Raw genomic sequence first — 26,871 nt, forward strand, 5'->3', positions numbered from 1 at the left:
TATACTGACTCCGTTACATGTGGCAATATCATTGCATGAGTGGAACCATGTAGTGTAAGTTGATTTAGGAAGGTTTGGAACTTTACCTTTCAAAAAGTGGGTTTCCTGCAGCAGCAGCACAGACTAATCCATTTTTTTTAAGGGAGTGTATGACCTGGGAGCGCTTATAGTAAGGCTTTTTTTTTATGCCAAATCTATGCATTTGTGACTTATCAGGTAATTAACAAAGACGGATTGGAAGATATGCTGAATCCAAAACCTTGTATTTAACATCGGTCGGATTTGCTGATGAGAACTACTCATCCACAGGAAGTCCGGCAGAAAGTTTGCAACAAACCGTGTTTAATTTGGTGCAGATTTTTGCCCGAATTTGCTGCAAATAAGACATGGGACAAAACAACATCCCAGGAGGCCAGCTAAACATAGACCGGCCCGGGAAACAGGGATAAGTTGCTACAGGAGCGCCAGGGGAGAGGAGTATGGTATTTTTGTTATTTTAAAGTTGAAAAAGTTTTTCTTCTCTTCTAATTGTGTTTTTTGCTGTGAAAATGCAAAAAAAAGCAACATTTGCCATTTGTTGAAGACTTTCACTTCCCCATTGAACTCAATGGGAAAAATCTGCAACAAATGCACAACCGTTCTGCAGCATAATTTGACTTGTTGCGGATTTAAAGATCATAGGTCAATTTCTGCATGGAAAATTTTCGGAAGCGTGTGGATGAGATTTGTTAAAAATCTTTTGTTTTAACTATTTAAGCTGGATATTTGGTACATCCGTCCCACCAGATCTGGTGATTTGTCTTTTGGGAGAGGCTAGCCCAATCAAAACGTCTTTTAGGAGTAATAATAACAAAAGTTTAACCTCTTAGCTACATCTCATGTACAGTTACATTTCTGCCGCCAAGAGTGCATTGTCATGTAACTGTACGTAACATTGATGGAGCGTGCTCTGAAGTATATTACAGCTGACACTCTGCTGTAATGGCAGGGACCTGAACAAGATACGATCCCTGCTGATTAACCCCTTAGATTCCACAATCAATAGCAATCGCGACATCTAGGTGGTTTGTGCCCATAGTTGCTATGGCAACTGGAGGCCTAACAATGGCCTCCTGGTCTACCAAGTATGCAAGCCTATTAGGCCATGCGAGAGGTGGGACCTAATAGGCTTCCCGTCAGTGTATAATGGACAGCTCTAATGCATTGCACTACATAGGTAGTGCAATGTATTAAAATAGCGATCAGGGCTTTATGACTTCAAGTTAATAAAAATGTATAAAAATAAAGTTAAAAAAACAAAAACGCCTTTTTCCCCATAATGAGTCTTTTATTGTAGGAAAAATCTGAAAAGATTTAAGAAGTACACATATTTGGTAAAAAAAACTATGCCAAAATCGGTTTTTTTTTGGTCACCATGCTTCCCAAAATGTTTTTAAAAAAAGTGTTTTTATTGTACAAACGCTGTAAAACATAAAAAACGATATACATATGATATAGCAGTAATTTAAACGACCGTCATAACAAAGTTAATATGTAATTTATAGCACACAGCGAACTTTGTAAAAAAACGAATAAAGAACAATACCAGAATTTCTGTATTTTGGTCATCTTGCTTCCCAAAAAAAGGAATAAAAAGGTATCGAAAAATCACATGAACCCCAAAATGGTCCAATGAAATCTACAGATTGTCCTGCAAGAAATAAGCCCTAACACAGCTCAGTTGACAAAAATAAAAAATAAAGTTATGGCTCTCACAAAAGTTGCAGTGTTCCAAAACGCGGATAAAATTGGGCACCATTTATCAGTGCGACACTGGCCACATATCTATGGATTATTATTTATTTACCCCATTATAATAACACCCTTTTATGCCCTGATGTACTTCACCCAGCTTACATATGCCCCCACATTATAAACTGAGATACTAATAAAACCCAAACAGAACTAATACCAAGCAAAATTTGCGCTCCAAAAGCCAAACTGTGTGCCGAAACATCAGTTTACGTCAACATATATGTCATTACTGTACCCGAGCGAACCCACTTAACAGTTTATGAGGTATTTGACTTCAGTGGCACAAACTGGACACAACATATTCTGCACTAAAATGGCATATCATTGGAAAATTGAAATTTTTACCTTGCACCATCTGAAGCGCATTAATTTCTGGTGAAAAAACAACTGTGGAAAAAAATTGCTCACTACCATTCTTGATAAATGCCTTGACGGGTGTAGTTTCCAAAATAGGGTCACTTATTGGGGGTTTGTTTTACTATTTGAACTCAGAGCCCTGCAATTGTGCACGAATGCTGCGTAGATTTCCAAACTGACCAGGCAAAAGATTAGGGTCATATATAGTGTGTATCTAAAGCCAGGAAACACGGCATAAAAATAAAAAAACTGTCTCTTCATAGTGGCACAAGCTGGGCATCACATATCGGGCACTGATATTACGTATCTGTGGAAATATTTTAATTTTCGCTTTGCATCATCCGCTGCGCATTACTTTCTAATAAAAAAATACCTGTGGTGTCATAATGCTCACTACACCCCTTAAAAAATGCCTTTAGGGGTGTAGTTTCCAAAATGGGGTCACTTCTGGGTGGTTTGTTTTACTATTTGACTTTGGAGCCCTGCAATTGTGGGCCAATTCTGTGAAAATCACCAAACTAGGCCTCAAACGCATGGTGAGCTTTCAGTTCTGAGCCCTGTCATATGTACAAGCAAATGATAAAAGTCTTAATGGGTAAGTTTCCAAAATGGGTTTACACTTGACTCTGGAACCTCAGGGGCTTTATAAATATGACATGGCGCTAGAAAACAAATCCAGCAAAATCTGCACTCCAAAAGCCAAATGGCGCTCCTTCCCTTCTGAGCCCTGCCATGTGCCCAAACAGACGTTTAGGGCCACATATAGGGTATTTTCATACTCATGAGATATTGGGTAACACATTTAGAGGTGTTTTTCTCCTATTACCCCCTGTAAAATGAAAAATTGGGAGCTAGACCTACATATTTTGAAAAAAATCTAATATTTCATTTTCACTGCCTAATTCTAATAAAATCTATGACACACCTGTGGGGTCAAAATGCTCACTACACCCCTAGATGAATGCTCTGAGGGATATAGTTTCCAAAATGGAGCCACTTTTCAGGGTTGTCTACAGTACTGGTATGTAAGGGGCTCTGCAAATGTGACATGGCACCCAAAAAGCAATCCAGCAAAATCTGCATGCCAAATATTACACCCAGGGCCGCCATCAGGGGGGTATTAGGGGTACTTCTGTAAGGGGCCCGGCCAGTGGCCCGTGGCATGAGGAAGCCCGTGTCGCCCGGCGGCACGGGCCCGCACCATGGCCGGAGGCTCTGCTAGCAGCCGCTATGGGTGCTGCAGCAGGACGCCACTAAACACTACGGGCAGAGCAGGGAGGTATCTCCCCGTTCTGCCATTAAAGAAAATACATGTATCCCCTATCCACGGGATAGGGGATACATGTGTGATCGCTGGCATTGATAGGGAGAACGGGGGACTGAAAGTCCCCTGAAGTTCTCCATCACAAACCTCAGACTTCCGGGGTCTGTGTCGGCAGCTCTGTAGAAATGAATGGAGCGCCGGTCGCGCTTGTGCGCATGCGTGACCAGCGCTCCTTTAATTTGTATTGAGCTGTGCAGACGCCGGAAGTCAGAGGTTAGTCATGGAGAACTTCAGGGAACATTTGGTCCCCCGTTCTCCCTATCGCTGCCAGCGATCACACATGTATCCCCTATCCACAGGATAGGGGATACATGTCTTTTGGTGGACACACTGTAGGTCAGATGTTTTTGGGGGGGTTGGGGCTGCATGGCGTTACCTACAGGGGGGCTGCATATCGTTACCTACAGGGGGTCTACAAGGGGGTCTGTATGGTGTTCTCTACAGTGGGGTCTGTATGGCGTTATCTACAGAGGGGGCTGTATGGTGTTACCTACGGGGGGGCAGTATAGCGTTACCTACAGGGGGGGCTGTATGGCATTAGCACCATACAGCCCCCTCTGTAGATAACGCCATACAGAGTCCCCCCTGTAGATAACGCCATATAGCCCCCCTGTAGGTAACGCTATACAGCCCCCCTGTAGGTAACGCTATACAGTCCCCCCTGTGGGTAACGCTATACAGCCCCCCCTGTGGGTAACGCTATACAGCCCCCCCTGTGGGTAATGCTATACAGCCCCCCTGTTGATAACGCCATACACCCCCCCGTAGAGAATGCCATACAGCCCCCTCTGTAGAGAACTCCATACAGCCCCCCTTGTAGAGAACGCCATACAGCCCCCTCTGTAGAGAACACCATACAGACCCCCTTGTAGAGAACGCCATACAGACCCCCTTGTAGAGAACGCCATACAGCCCCCCTGTAGATAACGCCATATAGCCCCCTTGTAGATATCTACAGAGGGGGCTGTATGGTGTTATCTACAGAGGGGGCTGTATGGAGTTCTCTACAGAGGGGACTGTATGGAGTTCTCTACAGAGGGGGCTGTATGGCGTTATCTACAGAGGGGGCTGTATGGAGTTCTCTACCGAGGGGGCTGTATGGAGTTCTCTACAGAGGGGGCTGTATGGAGTTCTCTACAGAGGGGGCTGTATGGCGTTATCTACAGAGGGGGCTGTATGGAGTTCTTTACAGAGGGGGCTGTATGGCGTTATCTACAGAGGGGGCTGTATGGCGTTCTCTACAAGGGGGGCTGTATGGCGTTAAAGTTGTATATAAGAAAGTTTGTTACAATGTATCAGTCAATCATCTGTGAGCTAAACGCAGCAACAGCACAAACCCCTCTCCTGTGCTGGACTCCAGGCAGATGGCTCTTATCTACACTGATACATTGTAACAAGACCATCAGCTGTGAAAGTAATAAGCCAGGACTGGTTTTAATGTTCTCATTCACAGACAGCAGGCAGAGATCTTGAAAATCATGAGGAACTGAAGCAGGAAGACAGAAAGCTGCAGAATGTCATTATACAGTAGGCTGGGGTGCTGCACCACTCGCAGGGAATTTATACGTGTAAGGCTATGTTCACACGGAGTATTTTGACGAGTATTTTGACGCGGAGACCGCGTCGCAAAACTCGTCAAAAACGGCCCGAAAATGCCTTCCATTGATTTCAATGGGAGGCGTCGGCATCTTTTTCTCGCGAGCAGTAAAAGGGGGGCCCAGAAAATTTCGCTGTATGGGGCCCTGAAATTCCTGATGGCGGCCCTGATTACACCTGCCATTCTGAGCCCTGCCGTGTGTCAAAACAGCAGTTTTCAACCACATATTACCGTACTCGGAAGAAATTGCTTTACAAATGATAGGGTGCTTTTTCTCCAGCAACAAACCTGCCTGGTTAAAATGCTCACTATACCCCATGCTTTTTCTTATTTGTTCCTTGTAAAAATGACAAAATTCTACATTTTAGTGGAAAAAAAAAATAGATTTTCATTGTCATGGCTTAATTCGAATGAATTCTGCAAAATACCTGTCGGATCTAAATGATAACTATAACCCTAGATAGATTCCTTGAGGGGTGTAGTTTCCCAAATGGAGTAAATTTTGGTGGGTTTGCACTGTTTTGGTCACTCAGGGGCTCTGCAAATACGGCATGGTAGCCAAAAAACATTCTAGCTAAATTTGAGCTCCAAAAGCCAAATTGTGCTTCTTCCCTTCTGAGCCCTGCCATGTGTCCAAACAGCAGTTTACGACCACGTAGGGTATTGCCAAACTCGGGGGAAATTTGCTTTAGAAATAATAGGGTGCCTTTTCTCCTTTTTTCCTTGTGGAAATAAAAAAAAATCAACGTTTTCATTGGAAAAAATTACATTTTTCATTTTCACAGCCTAATGTAATGACAGGGTAGGGAGACAGACAGGTGAGCCCTAATCTACCCGCCACTCGGTCCCTGCCTACTTGCAACGACCCGTCCTAAGCGACGGGGTACAACTGGGCGAAGGTTCCCTACGCTCAGTAAGTGCAAGACATACAAACAGACAAGGGTACACAGAAGCTAGGGAGACGGGGCAGCTGCCCACAGAGACACCGTGAGCAACAAGAGTAGTGAACGAGCCGAGTCAAACCAGGAGAGAACGATTTACAAAACGCTGAGCAGGAGAGTGGTTAGAAAGCCAAGGTCAATAACAAGCAGAGGATGAGTAGTACAAGCAGCAATAGCAAGCCAGGAAACAAGCATAGAAGAATCACAGGCAAAGGAGGAACAGGAAAGGCAGGTATAAATAGACAGTGGGCGGGAGCTAGCTCCGTCTGGCCAGGCTGTGATAGGCTCTCCCACTCCTAAGCCTGCCATCCTGAGTGGTGGAAGATGGAGTCATTCTCACAGACATAGGAGCAGGTGCAGACTGATTGCCCACGGGCGTCGACACAGAAGCTGTGTCTGGCAAATCCTTTACAGTACCCCCATTTTATAAAGGGCCACCGGACCCTTTCTAGGTGGACCTGGTTTATTGGGGAAACGAAGGTGGAACCTCCTGAGCAATACCCCAGCGTGAACATCCCGAGCGGGTACCCAAGTCCTCTCCTCAGGCCCGTATCCTCTCCAATGGACCAGGTACTGGAGGGAGCCTTGGACCATCCTGCTATCCACAATCTTGGCCACCTCGAATTCTACCCCCTCAGAGGTGAGAACAGGGACCAGAGGTTTCCTCGAGGGAGCCAAAGACGGGGAGCAGCGTTTAAGGAGGGAGGCATGAAAGACGTCGTGCACTCGAAAAGACGGGGGCAACTCCAGTCGGAAGGAGACAGGGTTAAGGACTTCAATGACCTTGTACGGCCCTATAAACCGGGGAGCAAACTTCTTGGACGGGACTTTAAGGCGCAAATTTTTAGAAGATAGCCACACCAGATCCCCGACCACAAACAAGGGGTTAGCAGAACGTCTTCTATCTGCCTGAGTCTTTTGTATGCTCTGGGACGCCTCTAGGTTCTTCTGAACCTGGGTCCAGACTGTGCACAGTTCCTGATGAACGACATCTACCTCGGGATTGTTGGAACTACCAGGTAAAATGGAGAAGAACCGTGGATTAAACCCAAAATTACAGAAAGAGGGGGAGACCCCTGACGAGTTACTGACCCGGTTATTAAGGGAAAATTCGGCGAGGGGAATGAATGAGACCCAATCATGTTGACAGTCAGAGATAAAACACCTTCTATATTGTTCTAGAGACTGATTAGTCCTCTCCGTTTGGCCATTAGTTTCAGGATGGAAAGCCGAGGAGAAGGACAGATCAATCTCCAACTTTTTACAGACGGCTCTCCAAAACAATGAAACAAATTGTACCCCTTTGTCAGAAACAATATTGACAGGAACCCCATGGAGACGCAGGATGTGTTTGACAAACAAGGTAGCTAACGTCTTAGCATTGGGTAGTTTCTTGAGGGGCACAAAGTGGCACATCTTACTGAAGCGGTCTACTACAACCCACACCACCGACTTGCCTTGAGATGGAGGCAAATCGGTGATAAAATCCATGGAGATATGGGTCCAAGGTCTCTGGGGAATGGGCAAAGAACATAGTAAGCCCGCTGGTCGGGACCTGGGAGTCTTGGACCTAGCACAAACCTCACAAGCGGCGACGTAGGCCTTAACGTCTTTAAGCAACCCAGGCCACCAGTAGTTTCTGGCAATGAGGTGCTTGGTACCCAGGATGCCTGGATGGCCAGATAGTGCAGAGTCATGATTTTCCCTAAGTACCCTTAGCCGGAGTTGCAGGGGAACAAACAGCTTGTTCTCAGGAAGGTTCCAGGGAGCTGAACCTTGATCAGCCGCAATTTCGGAGACTAAATCAGAATCAATAGAGGAAATGATTATACTGGAGGCAAAATACAAGCAGGATCTTCCTCCGAAGGAGGGCTGGCCATGAAGCTACGCGACAGTGCGTCAGCCTTAATATTTTTAGACCCAGCCCTATAGGTGACCAAAAATTTGAATCTGGTAAAAAATAACGCCCATTGAGCTTGTCTCGGGTTTAGCCTCCGGGCAAATTCTAAGAAAGCCAGATTCTTGTGGTCGGTAAGGACCGTTACCTGGTGCCTAGCCCCCTCCAGGAAGTGGCGCCACTCTTCAAATGCCCATTTAATGGCTAAGAGTTCGCGGTTGCCAATATCATAGTTACTCTCAGTGGACGAAAACTTCCTGGAGAAGTAAGCACAGGGACGGAGATGGGTGAGGGACCTGGTACCCTGGGACAAAACAGCACCCACTCCCACCTCGGAGGCGTCAACCTCCACGATGAATGGCTCCATTTGGTTGGGCTGAACCAGCACTGGGGCCGAGATAAAGCACTTCTTAAGGACCTCAAAAGCCTGGACAGCCTCAGGAGGCCAGTGGAGGAGATCAGCACCTTTGCGAGTGAGATCCGTAAGAGGCTTAGCGATGACCGAGAAGTTAGCAATAAATCTCTTGTAATAATTAGCGAATCCCAGGAAGCACTGTAACGCCTTCAGGGAGGCAGGTTGGACCCATTCCGTCACAGCCTGGACGTTGGCGGGGTTCATGCGGAATTCATGAGGAGTGAGGATTTGACCCAAAAAATGGTATCTCTTGCACCCCACACACACATTTTTTCGGTCTTAGCAAACAGTTTGATTTCCCGAAGGACCTGGAGCACCTTCCTGACGTGCTCAATGTGGGAGGACCAGTCCTTGGAAAACACAAGTATGTCATCAAGGTGCACTACAAGAAATACCCCCAGGTAGTCTCTTAAAATCTCATTTATGAAATTCTGGAAGACCGCGGGAGCATTACACAACCCAAAGGGCATGACGAGGTATTCGAAATGACCTTCGGGCGTGTTAAACGCAGTCTTCCACTCATCCCCCTCTTTGATGCGGGTAAGGTAATAAGCCCCCCGTAGATCAAACTTAGAAAACCATTGGGCCCCCTGAACCTGATTGAAGAGATCAGGAATCAAAGGAAGGGGGTACTGGTTCCTTACAGTGACCTTATTCAAGTTCCGGTAGTCGATGCACGGCCTAAGACCACCATCCTTCGTCCCTACGAAGAAGAAGCCAGCACCTAACGGAGAAGTAGAGGGGCGAATGTAACCCTTGGCCAGGCATTCCTGGATATACTCTCTCATGGCTTCACATTCGGGACAAGAGAGATTGAATACCCTACCCTTAGGGAGCTTAGCTCCTGGTACCAAATCGATTGCGCAATCGTATTCTCTATGAGGAGGTAACACTTCGGAGGCCTCTTTAGAGAAAACATCAGCGAAGTCCTGAACAAACTCAGGTAGAGTGTTCACCTCCTCAGGGAGAGAAATAGAATTAATAGAAAAACATGTCGTCATGCATTCGTTACCCCATTTGGTAAGATCCCCAGTATTCCAGTTAAACGTGGGATTATGCAACTGCAACCAGGGAAGGCCTAAAACAAAATCGGACGATAAACCCTGCATCACCAGTACAGAGCACTGCTCCAAATGCATGGAGCCAACAAGGAGTTCAAAAACAGGGGTATGCTGTGTAAAATAACCATTAGCAAGAGGAGTGGAGTCGATACCCACTACCGGGACAGGTTTAGGCAAATCAATCAAAGGCATAGCTAGAGACATAGCAAATTCCACAGACATAATATTAGCAGAAGACCCTGAATCCACAAAGGCTCTGCCGCTAGCAGACCTACCACCAAAAGAGACCTGATAGGGAAGCAAGATTTTATTAGGTTTCATCTTTACGGGAAATACCTGTGCGCCCAAGTGACCTTCCCAATGATCACTTAGGCGCAGAGGTTCTCCGGCTGCATTCTTACGCTTAGGACAGTTGTTCACTTGATGCTTGTCATCCCCACAGTAAAAGCAGAGACCATTCTTCCTGCGGAACTCTCCACATTGTTGGGGGGACACGGAGGCCCCGAGTTTCATAGGTTCATCCGAGTTTTCCGTGGAAGAATGAAGCAACGGAACCTCGGGAGGCATCATGGGGGAGTCAGAGGAGAAGGCACAAAAACGTTCAAGTCGTCGTTCCCTGAGACGTCGGTCAAGTCGTACCGCTAAACCCATAACCTGATCTAGGGAGTCAGCAGAGGGATAGCTAACTAGCAGGTCTCTCAGGGCGTTCGACAGACCCAATATAAACTGGCACCTCAAGGCAGGGTCATTCCACCGAGAAGCTACACACCACTTCCTAAAGTCAGAACAATACTCCTCTACAGGTCTCTTACCCTGACGTAAGGTCACCAGCTGACTCTCGGCAAAGGCAGTCTTGTCAGTCTCGTCATAAATGAGCCCGAGAGCAGAAAAGAAACGATCAACAGAGGAAAGTTCAGGGGCATCAGGAGCCAAGGAGAAGGCCCCTTCTTGGGGCCCGTCCTGGAGCCGGGACAGAATTATACACACCCGCTGGCTCTCGGAACCTGAGGATTGGGGCTTTAAGCGAAAATAGAGCCTACAACTCTCCCGAAAGGAGAAAAAAGTCTTCCGGTCCCCTGAGAACCGGTCAGGCAACTTGAGATGGGGTTCAAGAAGTGAGGTGGGGGCACTACCAGGGAAGCATCACGCAGGTTGTCCCTCTGAGCCAGGGCCTGGACCTGTAGGGAGAGGCCCTGCATCTGCTGAGCCAGGGTCTTAAGGGGGTCCATAGATGTGTCAGGGACCAGGGTAGACTAGGTATGGGCATGTGATTATGTAATGACAGGGTAGGGAGACAGACAGGTGAGCCCTAATTTACCCGTCACTCAATTCCTGCCTACTTGCAACGACCCGTCCTAAGCGATGGGGTACAACTGGGTGACGGTCCCTACGCTCAGTAAGTGCAAGACAGACAAACAGACAAGGGTACACAGAAGCTAGGGAAACGGGGCAGCTGCCCACGGAGACACCGTGAGCAACAAGAGTAGTGAACGAGCTGAGTCAAACCAGGAGAGAACGAGGTACAAAACGCTGAGCAGGAGAGTGGTCAGAAAGCCAAGGTCAATAACAAGCAGAGGATGAGTAGTACAAGCAGCAGCAGCAAGTGAGGAAACAAGCATAGAAGAATCACAGGCAAAGGAGGAACAGGAAAGGCAGGTATAAATAGACAGTGGGCGGGATCTAGCTCCATCTGGCCAGGCTGTGATAGGCTCTCCCACTCCTAAGCCTGCCATCCTGAGTGGTGGAAGATGGAGTCAGTCTCACAGACATAGGAGCAGGTGCAGACTGATTGCCCATGGGCGTCGACACAGAAGCTGTGTCTGACAAATCCTTTACACCTAATTCAAATGAATTTAGCAAGAAATCTGTGGGGTCAAAATGCGCACTATACCGCTTAATGAAATCCTTGAGTGGTGTAGTTTCTCAAATGGAGTCACTTTTGGGGGGGATTTCCACTGTTTTGGAATCTCGGAGGCTTTGCAAATGCGACATGGCACCCAAAAGCCATTCCAGCAAAATTTTAGCTTCAAAAGTCAAATGGCTTTTTGAGCTTTGCTGTGTGTCCAAACAGCAATTTATGACCACATATGGGTATTGCCGTTCTTGGGGGAAATTTCTATAGAAATGTTGCAGTGCTTTTTTTTCTTTATTCCTTATGAAAATGAAAGAAACCTCTTAATTTTATGAGAAAATATTTATATTTTGATTTTTACGGTCTAATTCCAATAAATTTAGCAAAACACCTGTGGGGTCATATTGCTCACTATACCCTCAAATGCAATTCTTGGGGGTCTAGTTTCCAAAATGCTGTCTTTTTGTGGTGTTTCCTATGTTTTGGCACCTCAAGACGTCTTCAAACATGACATGGTGCCTAAAATAGATTCTAATAAAAAGGAGGCTCCAAAATCCACTAGGTCCTCCTTTGCTACTGATGCCTGTGCTTCAGTCCAGAAGCACACTAGGAGCACATGTGGGATAATTCTAAAACAAAATGCAGAATCTGGACAATAATTATTGAGTTGCATTTCTTTGGTTAAACCTTTTGTGTTACAGAAAAAAATGGAATGAAATTGAATTTCTGCAAAAAAATGAAATTTGTAAATGTTATCTCCAAATTGCGTTAAATCCTGTGAAACGTCTAAAGGGTTAAGAAACGTTATAAATGCTGTTTTGAAAACTTTGAGGTATGCGGTTTTTAAAATGGGATGATTTATGGGGTTTATTATATATAGGCCCCTCAAAGACACATTAGTGCTGAATTGGTCCCTAAAAAAATTGGTTTTGGAAATCTTCTTGAAAACTTAAGAAATTGCTGCTAAAGTTATAAGCCTTGTAACGTCCTAGAAAAATAAAAGGCCGTTCATAAAACTATGCCAACATAAAGTAGACATATGGTAAATGTTAACTAGTTACTATTTTGTTTGGTATAACTGTCTGTCTTACAAGCATATACATAAAAATTTAGAGCAATCAAATTTTTCAACATTTTCTCTAATTTTTGGTGTTTTTCACAAATAAACTCTGATTGTATTAACCAAATTTTGCCACTAACAAAGTACAATGTGTCACGAGAAAACAGTCTCAGAATCACTTGGCTAAGTAAAACCATTCCAAAGTTATTACCACATAAAGTGACAGAAGTCAAATTTAAAAAAAATGGGCTGTGTCCACAAGACCAAAATTGTCTGTGTCTCCAAGGGGTTAATGAAGCTCCTATTTTTAGCAAGAGAAATGATAGCACAAAACGGAATGTCAATCCGAGACCTCTTTTTCTCTGAATAGCGTAATACAGAGTAATGATCTTTGAGCAGTCATTGTTCCGGAGTAGTAATAAGGCAACAATATTTATTATTCACTGGCAAGTGTGGTGAATAGCCAGGAGGGAACTCCAAGAAAGATAACATGTACACCCCTTTTTTTTTTTTTATATTATTTTGTGCTCTGACTAGGGTATTGAGATGGGAGCAGTGGCGTAACTACCGCCGTAGCGGCTGCTACGGTGCCCGCGCGATGAGGGGGCCCGTGTCGCCCACCGGCACGGGCCCCCACCATGGCCGGAGGCTCCAATAGCGGCCGCTACGGCTGCTACAGCGCGACGCTACTGAACACTACGGCAGAGCAGGGAGGTATCTCCCCGCTCTGCCATTAAACAAAAGACATGTATCATGCATGGCGTTACCTACAGGGGGGAATCTGCATGGCGTTACCTACAGGGGGGGACTCTGCATGGCGTTACCTACAGGGGGGGACTCTGCATGGCGTTACCTACAGGGGGGGGGACTCTGCATGGCGTTACCTACAGGGGGGGGACTCTGCATGGCGTTACCTACAGGGAGGGGGAACTCTGCATGGCGTTACCTACAGGGGGGGACTCTGCATGGCATTACCTACAGAGGGGGGACTCTGCATGGCGTTACCTACAGGGGGGGGGGACTCTGCATGGCGTTACCTACAGGGGGGGACTCTGCATGGCATTACCTACAGGGGAGAGACTCTGCATGGCGTTACCTACAGGGTGGGGACTCTGCATGGCGTTACCTACAGGGGGGGGACTCTGCATGGCGTTACCTACAGGGGGGGACTCTGCATGGCGTTACGTACAGGGGGGGACTCTGTATGGGGTTACCTACGGGGGGGGCGACTCTGTATGGCGTTACCTACAGGGGGGGGACTCTGCATGGCGTTACCTACAGGGGGGGACTCTGCATGGCGTTACCTACAGAGGGGGGACTCTGCATGGCGTTACCTACGGGGGGACGACGACTGCATGGCGTTATCTACAGGGGGGACTCTGCATGGCGTTACCTACAGAGGGGGACTCTGCATGGCGTTACCTACAGGGGGGGACTCTGCATGGCGTTACCTACAGGGAGGGACGACTGCATGGCGTTACCTACAGGGCCGGACTCTGCATGGCGTTACCTACAGGGGGGGACTCTGCATGGCGTTACCTACAGGGGGGGACTCTGCATGGCGTTACCTACAGGGGGGGTACTCTGCATGGCGTTACCTACAGGGGGGGACTCTGCATGGCGTTACCTACAGGGGGGGGACTCTGCATGGCGTTACCTACAGGGGGGGGGGACTCTGCATGGCGTTACCTACAGGGGGGACTCTGCATGGCGTTACCTACAGGGGGGGACTCTGCATGGCGTTACCTACAGGAGGGGACTCTGCATGGCGTTACCTACAGGGGGGGGGACTCTGCATGGCGTTACCTACAGGGTGGGGATTCTGCATGCCGTTACCTACAGGGAGGGGACTCTGCATGGCGTTACCTACAGGGGGGGACTCTGTATGGCGTTACCTACAGGGGGGGACTCTGCATGGCGTTAACTACAGGCGGGGGCTCTGCATGGCTTTACCTACAGGGGGGGACTCTGCATGGCATACCTACAGGGGGGGACTCTGCATGGCGTTACCTACAGGGGGGACTCTGCATGGCGTTACCTACAGGGGGGGACTTTGCATATCCTTACCTACAGGGGGGGAACTCTGGATGGCCTTACCTACAGGGTGGGGGACTCTGCATGGCCTTACCTACAGGGGGGACTCTGCATGGCGTTACCTGCAGGGGAGGGGACTCTGCATGGCATTACCTACAGGGGGGGACTCTACATGGCGTTACCTACAGGGGGGGGACTCTGCATGGCGTTACCTACAGGGGGGGACTCTGCATGGTGTTACCTACAGGGGGGGACTCTGCATGGCGTTCTCTACAGAGGGGGCTGTATGGCGTTATCTACAGGGGGGGGCTGTATGGCGTTATCTACAGGGGGGGCTGTAAAAAAGGCACTATCTACAAGGGGGGTGTGTGACACCCAGGGGACGGGGGGCCCCAGTCAAAAGTTTGCTATGGGGCCCAGTCTTTCCTAGTTACGCCCCTGGACTGAAGGGTGGTAATATACAAAGTACACATCAGTAAGGGGGCGGGGTCTGAGTAAGGGGGCGTGGTCTCTTGAAATGTTTGGCAAGGTGAGAAGGCATGAGAAGGAGAACTCAGTGTTCTCGACTTTGAACATTGAAATAAGCAAAAGAAAAAAGGACTGGAATTTGAAATAAAGCTGTCTGGGATATAAAGAAGTGCAGAGCTCCAGGCCATGACTCCTGAACTGCCTTGCTATAGCCTTGGCTGTCCACATAAAATATTCAGCCACAGCAACTACGATGCTTTGCCCGATTCCTCAAAAGTGTAGCTGTCAATCACATCCAAGATCCTACAGGTAATCTTATGGGCACAGCAGTGATGACCACAGGAACATATAGATGTACCTGAACATCTAAGATGGATATTACATAACATAATGATGTCAGAAGCACATGGCTATGTTCTGCTTTATTTTGTAAGACCAGACAAACGTTGGAAAGCCATGCATGACTTAAGCTATTGTCTTCTTGATGTGTGGAGTCTAAGACATCAGACAATTTGTGCCTACAGGCTCTTGAGATGTAAATTAGGTACTATGTACACTACCGTTCAAAAGTTTAGGGTCACTTAGAAATTTCCTTATTTTTGAAAGAAAATAGTTTTTTTCAATGAAGATAATATTAAATTAATCAGAAATACACAATATACATTGTTAATGTGCTAAATGACTATTCTAGCTGCAAACGTCTGGTTTTTAATGCAATATCTACATAGGTGTATAGAGGCCCATTTCCAGCAACCATCACTCCAGTGTTCTAATGGTACATTGTGTTTGCTAACTGTGTTAGAAGGCTAATGGATGATTAGAAAACACTTGAAAACCCTTGTTCAATTATGTTAGCACCGCTGTAAACAGTTTTGCTGTTTAGAGGAGCTATAAAACTGACCTTCCTTTGAGCTAGTTGAGAATCTGGAGCATTACATTTGTGGGTTCGATTAAACTCTCAAAATGGCTCGAAAAAGAGAGCTTTCATGTGAAACTCGACAGTCTATTCTTGTTCTTAGAAATGAAGGCTATTCCATGCGAGAAATTGCCAAGAAACTGAAGATTTCCTACAACGGTGTGTACTACTCCCTTCAGAGGACAGCACAATCACGCTCTAACCAGAGTAGAAAGAGAAGTGGGAGGCCCCGCTGCACAACTGAGCAACAAGACAAGTACATTAGAGTCTCTAGTTTGAGAAATAGACGCCTCACAGGTCCTCAACTGGCAGCTTCATTAAATAGTACCCACAAAACGCCAGTGTCAACGTCTACAGTGAAGAGGCGACTCCGGGATGCTGACCTTCAGGGCAGAGTGGCAAAGAAAAAGCCATATCTGAGACTGGCTAATAAAAGGAAAAGATTAATATGGGCAAAAGCACACAGACACAGGACAGAGGAAGATTGGAAAAAAGTTTTATGGACAGACGAATCGAAGTTTGAGGTGTTTGGATCACACAGAAGAACATTTGTGAGACGCAGAACAACTGAAAAGATGCTGGAAGAGTGCCTGACGCCATCTGTCAAGCATGGTGGAGGTAATGTGATGGTCTGGGGTTGCTTTGGTGCTGGTAAAGTGGGAGATTTGTACAAGGTAAAAGGGATTTTGAATAAGGAAGGCTATTACTCCATTTTGCAACGCCATGCCATACCCTGTGGACAGCGCTGGATTGGAGCCAATTTCATCCTACAACAGGACAATGACCCAAAGCCCACCTCCAAATTATGCAAGAACTATTTAGGGAAGAAGCAGGCAGCTGGTATTCTATCTGTAATGGAGTGGCCAGCGCAGTCACCAGATCTCAACCCCATAGAGCTGTTGTGGGAGCAGCTTGACCGTATGGTACGCAAGAAGTGCCCATCAAGCTAATCCAACTTGTGGGAGGGGCTTCAGGAAGCATGGGGTGAAATTTCTCCCGATTACATCAGGAAATTAACAGCTAGAATGCCAAAGGTCTGCAGTGCTGTAACTGCTGCAAATGGAGCATTCTTTGACGAAAGCAAAGTTTGAAGGAGAAAATTATTATTTCAAATAAAAATCATTATTTCTAACCTGGTCAATGTCTTGACTATATTTTCTAGTCATTTTGCCACTCATTTGATAAATAAAAGTGTGAGTTTTCATGGAAAACACAAAATTGTCTGGGTGACCCCAAACTTTTGAACGGTAGTGTACATCCAAGTGGGAAAACAACTTAAAAAAGCCAACAATAACCCAGGTGGCACAGGAAAATAATAACATTATTTACCTAAGGCCTTTTTGCTCTCTGATACAAGATGTGAAATAGCAGAACTTTTTTTGTATCTCCCATCTATACAATTCCCCTCCACTTGCTATTTTCCATTATCTAACCCTCCAAACTTGCAAAAGGAACTCTAGTAATTCATCTATTAGGAGAATTACTTTTAACCTGGTCTAAGGTCTATCTCAAATGCTATTCCAATATTTAAAAAAAAAATAAAACAAAATTAAAAAAAAAAAAAAAAATAAAAAAATAGTATATATATATATATATATATATATATATATATATATATATATATATATATATAGTAGCAATCTTGCATATGGGTGAATAAACGTTTTTCACTTTTTTGACTACTATGCTGTGGAGTGCTGCCTATTTTTTGAATTCCTAAATTTGGACTATTGGTCGTGGTCTGAAGGCTTGCACACACGAAACCCCTGATAGAGGTGATTATTTCAAGATATGTGGTCCGGTTCTTCTTTGTCTTTCCTATATATATATATATATATATATATATATATATATATATATATACATATATATATATATATATATATATATATACATATATATATGCATATATATATATATATATATATATATATATATACTCTGACCGAGCCAGATTTATATATATATATATATATATATATATATATATACTCTTTCCTAATGCATCTAATTTATATTGTATCTGCATTTGTAATCTGCTTTGTTGCGTGTTAGTGATGTGGCCAACAGAGAAAGGTAACGAGAGGTTTCAACAGGAACAGACATTGTAGGCTGCTAACAGTAAAAATCTGATTTATCTCCTTCAGTGCCTTTTTACACTATAATCCATCACTTGTCTTCCACTACATGTCCCTTCAGCTGGTACCTCTTTCAGTAGTGCTCTATGTAGGGGACATTGCATAGGAAGGTCAGTGTATTGTCTGTATTGCAAGTTACTAGAATATCGTTTGTATCAGAGAAAATCAGAGAAAATCAGAGAAAATCATAAATTTACACATAAAGGGAAGGCCGGATTCACACGAGCGTGTTCGGTCCGTTATGTACGGTCAGAATGTCGGTCGAACACACTGCAGGGAGTTGGGGTCCTAGCATCATAGTTATCTATGACGCTAGGTGTCACTGCCTCTCCGCGGAACTACTGTCCCATACTGAAAACATGATTACAGTACAGGACAGTTGTCCTGCAGCGAGGCAGTAACACCTAGCGTCATAGATAACTATGATGCTAGGAGCCCGACTCCCTGCAGTGTGTTCAGTCTGGGAAATGCGGCCGACATATGGACCATATATCATGGACCGAACACGCTCGTGTGAACCCGGCCTAAGTGTTATAATAAATTGGGATTAATTGATAATTAAATAAAACCTTTGAAAAATATTCCCAAATTTTACCTCATTATTGTCCAGTAGGGGATTTTGCCGCATCAAACATCTTTTTCCTGCCCTCCATGCCAGACATTGCTTCCACGTTCTTGCGCCAATCACTGACTTCTACTGGACGCTCCTAAATGTTGAAAACACAGTTTAACTGTAAGATGTCTTGCCTAGAGCACAGAAGTATTAAACCAAATAGCTGGAAAAAAAACCAATAAGTGTTTGTGATGTGTGTCCGTGTGTGTGTGTGTGTGTATGTTTTTTTTTTTCTAGTTTCAGTGTTGCTAATCCTTTACTTCCGTTTGAAGGGTAAATATCCTTAAGAGGAGGCAAACTGTGACTGCCCACTAGCTGATAGCAGAAGCAAGGATGTCATCAGGATAGTACAAAATTGTATGTGCCCACCACCTTAAAATTAAATTATAAAAATTATAAAATTGTAAAATTCTTTCTACCTGCAGCTGTAAATAGGAGGTACGCAATTTGTACAGACTTAAACAAATAGTATTAAAGAGGCTCTGTCACCACATTATAAGTGCCCTATCTCTTACACAATAAGATCGGCGCTGTCATGTAGGTAACAGCAGTGTTTTTTATTTAGAAAAACGATCTATTTTCACCAAGTTATGAGCGATTTTAGCTTTATGCTAATGACTTTCTTAATGCCCAGCCAGGACGGGATGTGTATTCACAATCCCGACACTTTTGTAACGTTTGTGTGGGACTTACAGCACAGCACATCGAGATCTTGTTGTGCTGTCATTTACAGCGTGATCTCGCGAGATTATGCTTGCAGTGCTGTACGTCACACACAAACGTTACCGAAGTGTCGGGATTGTGAATAGACATCGCGTCCTGGCTGGAGGTGATGTCTATTCACTGCCAAGACACTTCAGTAACGTTAATGTGGGTGTATGTGACAGCACACGCTGTGCTGATTACATGAATGGAGAGAAGTGTATGATGCTGATTGGTCAGCGTCATACACCTCTCTTCACAACGCCCACTTGGTCAAAAGTAAAAACACGCCCAGTTGGGCATTAAGAAAGTCAATAGCATAAAGCTAAAATCGCTCATAACTTGGTGAAAATAGATAATTTTTCTAAATAAGAAACACTGCTGTTACCTACATTACAGCCCCGATCTCATTATGTAAGAGATAGGGCACTTATAATGTAGTGACAGAGCCTCTTTAAGCAGTTCAAATAGAGCTGTAAACATTTGTGTGCAGTGAGCTCCACCTAGTGATGGCTGCAGGCAGGTAGAAATTTGTAATTTACCTCTGTAACTGTGAGAAGGGAAGCAGGGAATTTGGAACTCTGTAATAGAAAAATAGAGCTCTGACCTCCATAAAGATATTATTTCATTATACCTTTCATGACAGGGTATGTTTTGGGCCTTGATACCCTTTCGGCAAAGTTTCACCTTTTGGAAAGTTTTGTTCTAAATTAATTGGTCAACAGATGTTTTTTTCTTAGTTTACCCAAAATGTTTGGGCACATAGGCCACAATTTTAGGTGCACAGCTGTTTTGCGCTAAAATTTAACTTTTAAGCTCTGCCAGGCATTGTTTTAAAATGGGCATGGCTTTAAAAAGGAGGTAGGCCACTATATCCCGTCAGATTTTTAAAAATTTTATGCCAGAAAAGTGTGTGAATTTTAAAGGAAATCTATGGCAACTCCAGTCAGTCACACGGACAGCAGAAGATGCGACTAAATTATTGAGAAGCAATAAATTAATGGCATCTTGATGTTACGGGCTACTGAGTAAGATTAGCATATGAAATGCCTGTCTTAGTACAAGTGAGCAATAGGGTTTTCTTATCATTCCAAACTGGGGCTAATATATCTGTTTTTAAGGTCTTTTTGGAAGGGAAAAATATTATTTTTTCAAAGAAGTCAAGGAAGTTGGCTTGTTTATTATTATTGACCCCAACAATTATTGCAATAATTCTCCATGCATAGTGATGGCAAATATAATAATCAATGTGCAGAATTTGTTTAGTGAAGGCACAAGAGCAGATAGGGCCAAATAGTATAGACAAAAACATTTTTTATTTTTAGGGTAACACACATTCTGCATGAATACAGAAGCAATGGATATTGAGGGGTACTCTGTTACAGACAGGGAACTGTCACTTTGTTATTACATCCATTTGACCTCACAAAGCAGGGCTGGGGAACGTCCAGCCCGCGGGCCGTATAAGATCATTTGGTTCGGCCCGACCACGTCATTCGCTACTTGTCTCCGTCCGGCCTACTAACTCACATTTAGAAGCAGAGAGGGCGACGGAGCCAAGTATGACGACGGTCTGAGTGAGGTCAGTGCATGCCTGCCCAAGAGAGGACCAGTCCAGTCACCAGACCTGAGGCTGTTACGTGAGGTCCGGACTGGTCCACTCCCGGGCCGTCATAGTTCAGTCAAATGACCTCACGTCAGTGACATGAGGTCAGGTGACTGGAGGGGTCCACTCCCATCACAGCACGCCCCGACCTCACTCTGACCACCTCTGCTGCCGTGTCATTTCCTCCTTGGCTCCGTCCGTCCGCCCGCCCTACTCTCTCACATTTAGGAGAAGGGCGAACGGAGCCAAGTATGGCGGCGGAGGTCTGAGTGAGGTCGGACCAGTCCGGTCACCAGACCTCTCGGTGATGTGAGGTCAGGTGACTCAGGTCAGGTGACCAGACTGGTCCACTCCCGGGCCGACACAGTCCAGTCATCTGACCTCACGTCAGTTACATGAGGTCAGGTGACTGGACTGGTCCACTCCGTTCACAGCAAGCCCCGACCCCACTCTGACCGCCGCTGCCATGCTATTCCCTCCTTAGCTCCGTCCGCCCGCCGTACTCACTCCCATTAGGAGCAGGAGGAGGGCGGCGGTCCGAGCCAAGTATGGCGGGGGTCTGAATCAGGCTGGAGCATGCCGGCCCGGGAGTGGATCAGTCCAGTCACCTGACACGCACTGACCTCCTCACTCAGACCGCCGCATCATCAGTCACTAGTAGTGAATGACAGTACTTGGCTCCATCTGCCCTCCTCCTGACTTAAAATTTAGAAGCTTAGCTGAGGCTGAAATGTAGCTGTAGTGTAGTCATAGGACCTGCCCTAAACGCATGAGGCTAGGTCAGATGACTTAAAGTTTTTTTTTTTTATCAAGGATATTTACAATATAGCCACAGGATATGTCATAAATGTCAGATAGAGGCGGGTCCCACCTCTGGGTCCCTGATCAATCTCTAGAACAGGGCCCCCTAAACCCTGTTCTACCTTTGTGTTGTGGCTGACTCGTGTAATTTCCGACCATGTAGAAGAAAGTCCCATAGAACTGAATAACAGCGTAACTCGCATTCTACACTACTTCCATGACTATCATTCACTACTATGGGAGTAACGGAAACAGTGCATCTCAGCGTGCTACACTGTTTTCTTCTGCATGGTCGGAAATTAGCAGAACGCAAAGAGGTAGAACAGGGTTTAGGGGGCCCAGTTCTAGAGATAGGTCCGTGTCTCAGAGGTAGGACCAGCATCTATCAGATATTTATGACATATGCTTTGGATATATCATAAATGCCCTTGATTGGAAAACCTCTATAAGTAAGTCGGTACAACTTACTACTGCGAGCACTTCTTTTCAAAATGTATTATTGCAAAGAGTCAACTGCAATCCAGACTGACCGACGCAGTAGCAACATCAATACTACTGGCTAACATCACACGCCTCAATAAAGAGAAGCAGTTCCAGCCATCACATTGGGGGTGAGTTAATTAAATGTTTGACCAAATATAGCAGGCTAATTTTTAATTTTGATAATTTTGTATGGCCCGTGAATGATTTTAGAAATATCCAAATGGCCCTTGGCAGAAAAAAGGTTCCCCACCCCTGTCATAAAGCATAAAGCAATTAGATTCTTCTTAAAATATATATGGTGCTTAAACTTTTGCAAATCCCATATTTTCTGTGTGATCTACCCACTATAATAAATTCAGCAAATAAACAGTAATAGTTGATTAAAATCTTGTTCCCTGCAGAGGTTGTTACAACTTGGACAGAACACTGAAACATGTCACTTGAGAAGGAATGCCCAAACTTTTGCAGAAAACTGTAAATAAATGGATAGCTAACAATGTTTCTAAGTAAAATGAATTCATATTTTTGCAAATATTTGCTGCTGTAGTGCACCAATTTGCAGTTGATAATATTGGGATCTGGTGTTCTTATAAATATGCCTCTATCGATCTCATGGAGAAAACCTAAAGCAAACTTGTCACATTCTGAAAATGAAGAATCAGGCGCCCGAGGGGTTAAGGAAAGATGCCTTCTGATTGAGGGGGCTATAGGGAGAGGGGAAGCATAATAGCGTGCTTTGTCTAATCACCTATTGGGATTTTATTTATAGGTGGTGCTTAGTCATTAAAATACCTGGATCAAGCCGTTTTCCTCACCCAGCGTGCTCTGGTTAAAATCGGTGGTTTAGCTGTACTGCTTTTCCCTGATTGATCCTATACCTCTACCACGGCTGTGATGGCAGATACAAACCTACTCATTGCTCTCCTGAGAGAAAAGATGGCTTCAGAGGGTGAGGGCTGGCTGTCCTCAGTCCTGTCTCAGGTAGGACTGTCTGTGTCTGCAACAGGTTCACTATCTGAACCTGTTGCGGCTTCTTCCCGCCTCCAGCGGCACACCCGCCTTCCAGCCCGACTCAGCCCTAGGCCTCCTGGTAGCAAGAGGAGGAGCAGGGCTATCTCCAGTACCTCATCTGCTTCCGGCCAGTGGGTCCATAGTGCCCCCAGGAGTGGTCCACGGGCCGCTGTTGTAAATGTGGCTTGGTCAGCCGAAGTGCCAGTGGCGACCGGTCCTATAATGGCGCCGCCGGGCACCAATACTGCAACCATGGAGGCCGCTGCATCCATAGTGTCCCCTGCTCCTTCTTTTGTGGCCCCCACTCCTCCGCCCCCTGCACGGCGCGGTCTGGCTCGCTTCTTTAGTTTAAGAAGGAAGCCGGCTGCTGTTGCTGCTAACAGTCAGCCCCCTGTACATGCAAATGTGTTAACCAGCAATAATGCTGGTAATGTGAATATGAATGTTGCTCCCTTACCAAGAGGTAATAGCAGTCATATTTTTTGTAATTCTGAGGTCTAACCCCCTTTCTATGACGTCTCTGAAAGCCAGTCCTCCCTGTACTTGTCCTCTCTGCCCCCTAGGGATTTATGCAACGAAGATTACGAGCGCATTCCCAGAGGTAGAAGTTAGGCCATTCATACGCAGCATTGAAGGGAATGTGACTCGTATTCATCTGACGAGTCGTACACGCATGTAAGACGTAGGCGTAGATCTGCAGGGAGGTCTCGTTCTAGATGCCCTCGCTGTTCTGCAGACGCCTGCATGATAAGAGATGAGGCAGGAGGCACTCCTGATGCTCTAAAAGAGGGCGGTCGGCGTCATGTTCATGCTCTTCGAGTTTTTCCTTCAGCGATTCCTATCGTTTGGGGAGTCCAGATGGGAGTTGCAAGCGCAAGAGGCGTGTAATGGAGGACTCTGATCGGACATCCGGTTCCAGTTTGGCCGTGCCACTGACGACGTCCTCTACAGCTGCTCCAGAGGTCGTGCTACCCCCAGATGATGTTCCACAGACCTCCAGTCAAGTTGGTGAGTTGTCATGCTTCCAAGCTTGGTCATTATGGGTGAAGGTGAAATTCTTACTGTTTTAAAAACTTTTATATTAAAATTTGATAAAGGCAATGGAATGTTTTCATCGTCACAGACGAACGCTCCAAATGGGTCTCAGAGTCAACAGGCTTAATTTTCTGTGACTCCTATTTTTGTGGGGTTGCCCCTTTGGGGACTGATGTTTCCGCTGAGGTAAGGGAAAAGATCTGCAAGAATGAATTTGTAGATATTTGGTCCTTATTTCACAGGAACACCTGACGGTAGGTAAAGAAATATGGATGGAAATGGATGACAAAAAAGTTAAAAACTGTCGGGAATTGGCCCCAAGCATTCTCTGTGATGGCTTGTATTCTGCTTAAGAAAAATCACTTTTTCATTTCATTTAACGTATTTTCACATGTTTTTATATATGTTACAATTAACACATTAATTAATTTATTGCTAATATACAATATGGTGTTTTATAACACTCACTCACACAACTTTTTCATTTCAGTATATATTTATGACACTCATCCTATATTTATATGTATATTGTACACCTATATATATATCCTCCCATACATACACAATTTTCACTCTGTTTTTAATTTGTTTCACGATCACTAATTATTATATCGACACATTTCATATCGACATCTATATTATTTACTTTTTTATTATTATTAATTCTCACTTCACGTATACACTGTATATATATATATATATATATATATATATATATATATATATTTTTTTTAACAATATTTATCTGTTTTTTGTTTTTTTTAATCTAATCTTTCATGTACATTATTTATATCCATTGTTTAATGTTTCATCATGTATATATAAAATTTTATGTATATATTTCTATCCATTTACAATACCTTTGGTATATATATTTGTATGTGCATGATTTCGTATGTGCTGTCATATCGTTACAATGGATATATATGATATTTATTATTAACATGATACATTTGCTTCTTTCACTATATGGTATAAATTGATGTATACTTTATATCACTGTAACATGTTGTTTGCTTTTAATAATATTATTCTTCACTATACTTTATATCATCCTACTGTATTTTAAGTATGTCCATATTCGCTGCATTCAATCCAATGTATAATTGTTCATTGACTGACATTAAATCGCTTGCTCTATTCTTTTCATTTCTGCTGTCCGGTCCCGTACTTCTAACATCTCATGCGATATATTTATTCTAGCAGTGCTTGTCCGTGCGCTTGTGTCGGGAGGGAGTCCTCGGCTTCCCTCTTACTGGCGCGTCTGCATCGGGGTGGGTGTGTCTCCACGGCGTCAGTCGCCGTCGATCCACGCCCCCTTGATGACGCGCGGTCGAGGGTTAGTCACGAGCCTTCCCGCCCCCGGAACATGACGCCACTACATACAAATCCACTGCCCCATGTGATCCTTAGTGCTGACATGATTGGATGGCCATATACTTTTAAAGGGGAGGTCACTGCTGGAGAGACGCCACCCCCGGACGAAGGCATTTCGCCGAAACGCGCGTCGGGACTGACGCTCTCTCCATGCAGAGGACTACAATGGGTATGTTACACACTCTATTTCTCGTGTATTTCTCTATCTTATTTGCCTCATCATAGACTGTTGGCACGCCATGTCTTTCATATTGGACCTTAGTCTTAAACTTACTGTTTGCTGATAAACGTTGTACTGGGTACAACTATCTGTCGTGCTAGTTCTCTCTTACTTGTATATATATATATATATATATATATATATATATATATATATATATATATATATAAATATCTCTCACTTTGCTAATCTACATGTTTTGAGATATATATATATATATATATATAGAGGTTTCAACCACTATTTGATCAGGCCAAATTTACCCAGAAATGGATTTATATTTGTATCTTTGACATCGCTACTTACCCTTTTTCTGTATGTTCTCTGCATTTGTCAGACGTCTTTGTGTTTTTGCTCAGTATGACCTATTTTTTAACGTTGTAATATTCAATAAAAATCTATATATTTTTCCAATTTACTTGTGTTAATTGTGCCCTACACTTTTTTAGGTTTATACTAAGAAAAATCCGGAAGTTACCGATGTATGGATTAAATTAATGATGTCACAACGACCATCCTCTTCTTTCTGCCTCTGGCGGCTGCCTCCACGGCTTCTTCTGGACGCAGACCCGGCGCATGTTGGATGTACAATGAGGGACATTGTCAGTTTTTTGCCTTCTGACGGTTTAAACACGAATGCTTGATCTGCCGGTGAACTCACTCCACACTTTGATGCTTCAAAAAAGGTAAAGCTGTCTCCAAACCTCCTGCTTTAGGCAGGTTAGAGGACATTGGTGAGCATAATAGAGATGCGCCAATGGCTAAGCCAGTAACCCAGGAGGCAGGAAGCCATCTCACTTGAACACGGTTTCGAAACATAGCTTTTATATACCTTATGTACAGCATAAGGCAGTTACTTTTACTGGCAATTTAAAATCGTTTTAGATCTGCAGGAGGTCATACAAGAAACAATCAACAAGGAGATGGAACTGGGTAGAATGTCTGGAACCTATGATGAATCTTCCCTACCTAATCTTCGTATCTTCCCTTTGGGCATCGTATCAAAGAAAGAGATAGGAAAATTTTGTCTGATACAGCATTTATCGTTTCTCCCTGGGGAGTCGGCAAACGATGGTTTCTTCAAGCAGAAAGCCGCGGTTCGCTAGGACTCTTTTGACAGGACCGTTTGGCTGATTAAGGACGCGGGTCGGGGAGCTTTTCTGGTCTTT

General features: G+C 44.7%; 1 protein-coding gene across 1 annotated transcript in view; it reads right to left on the bottom strand.

Moving 5' to 3' along the window:
- The window catches only part of TNNI1 (troponin I1, slow skeletal type), a 72,858-nt gene that overhangs the window by 13,147 nt on the left and 32,840 nt on the right, over positions 1-26,871 (bottom strand). Inside the window, exon 5 of the mRNA XM_075850622.1 lies at positions 18,450-18,561. Within this exon, the coding sequence (XP_075706737.1) occupies positions 18,454-18,561 (108 nt within the window). The 3' untranslated portion in view covers positions 18,450-18,453. The remainder of the gene's footprint in view (positions 1-18,449; positions 18,562-26,871) is intronic.

The sequence above is a fragment of the Rhinoderma darwinii genome, chromosome 2 (genome assembly GCF_050947455.1).
Source record: "Rhinoderma darwinii isolate aRhiDar2 chromosome 2, aRhiDar2.hap1, whole genome shotgun sequence".
Taxonomy (NCBI): domain Eukaryota; kingdom Metazoa; phylum Chordata; class Amphibia; order Anura; family Rhinodermatidae; genus Rhinoderma; species Rhinoderma darwinii.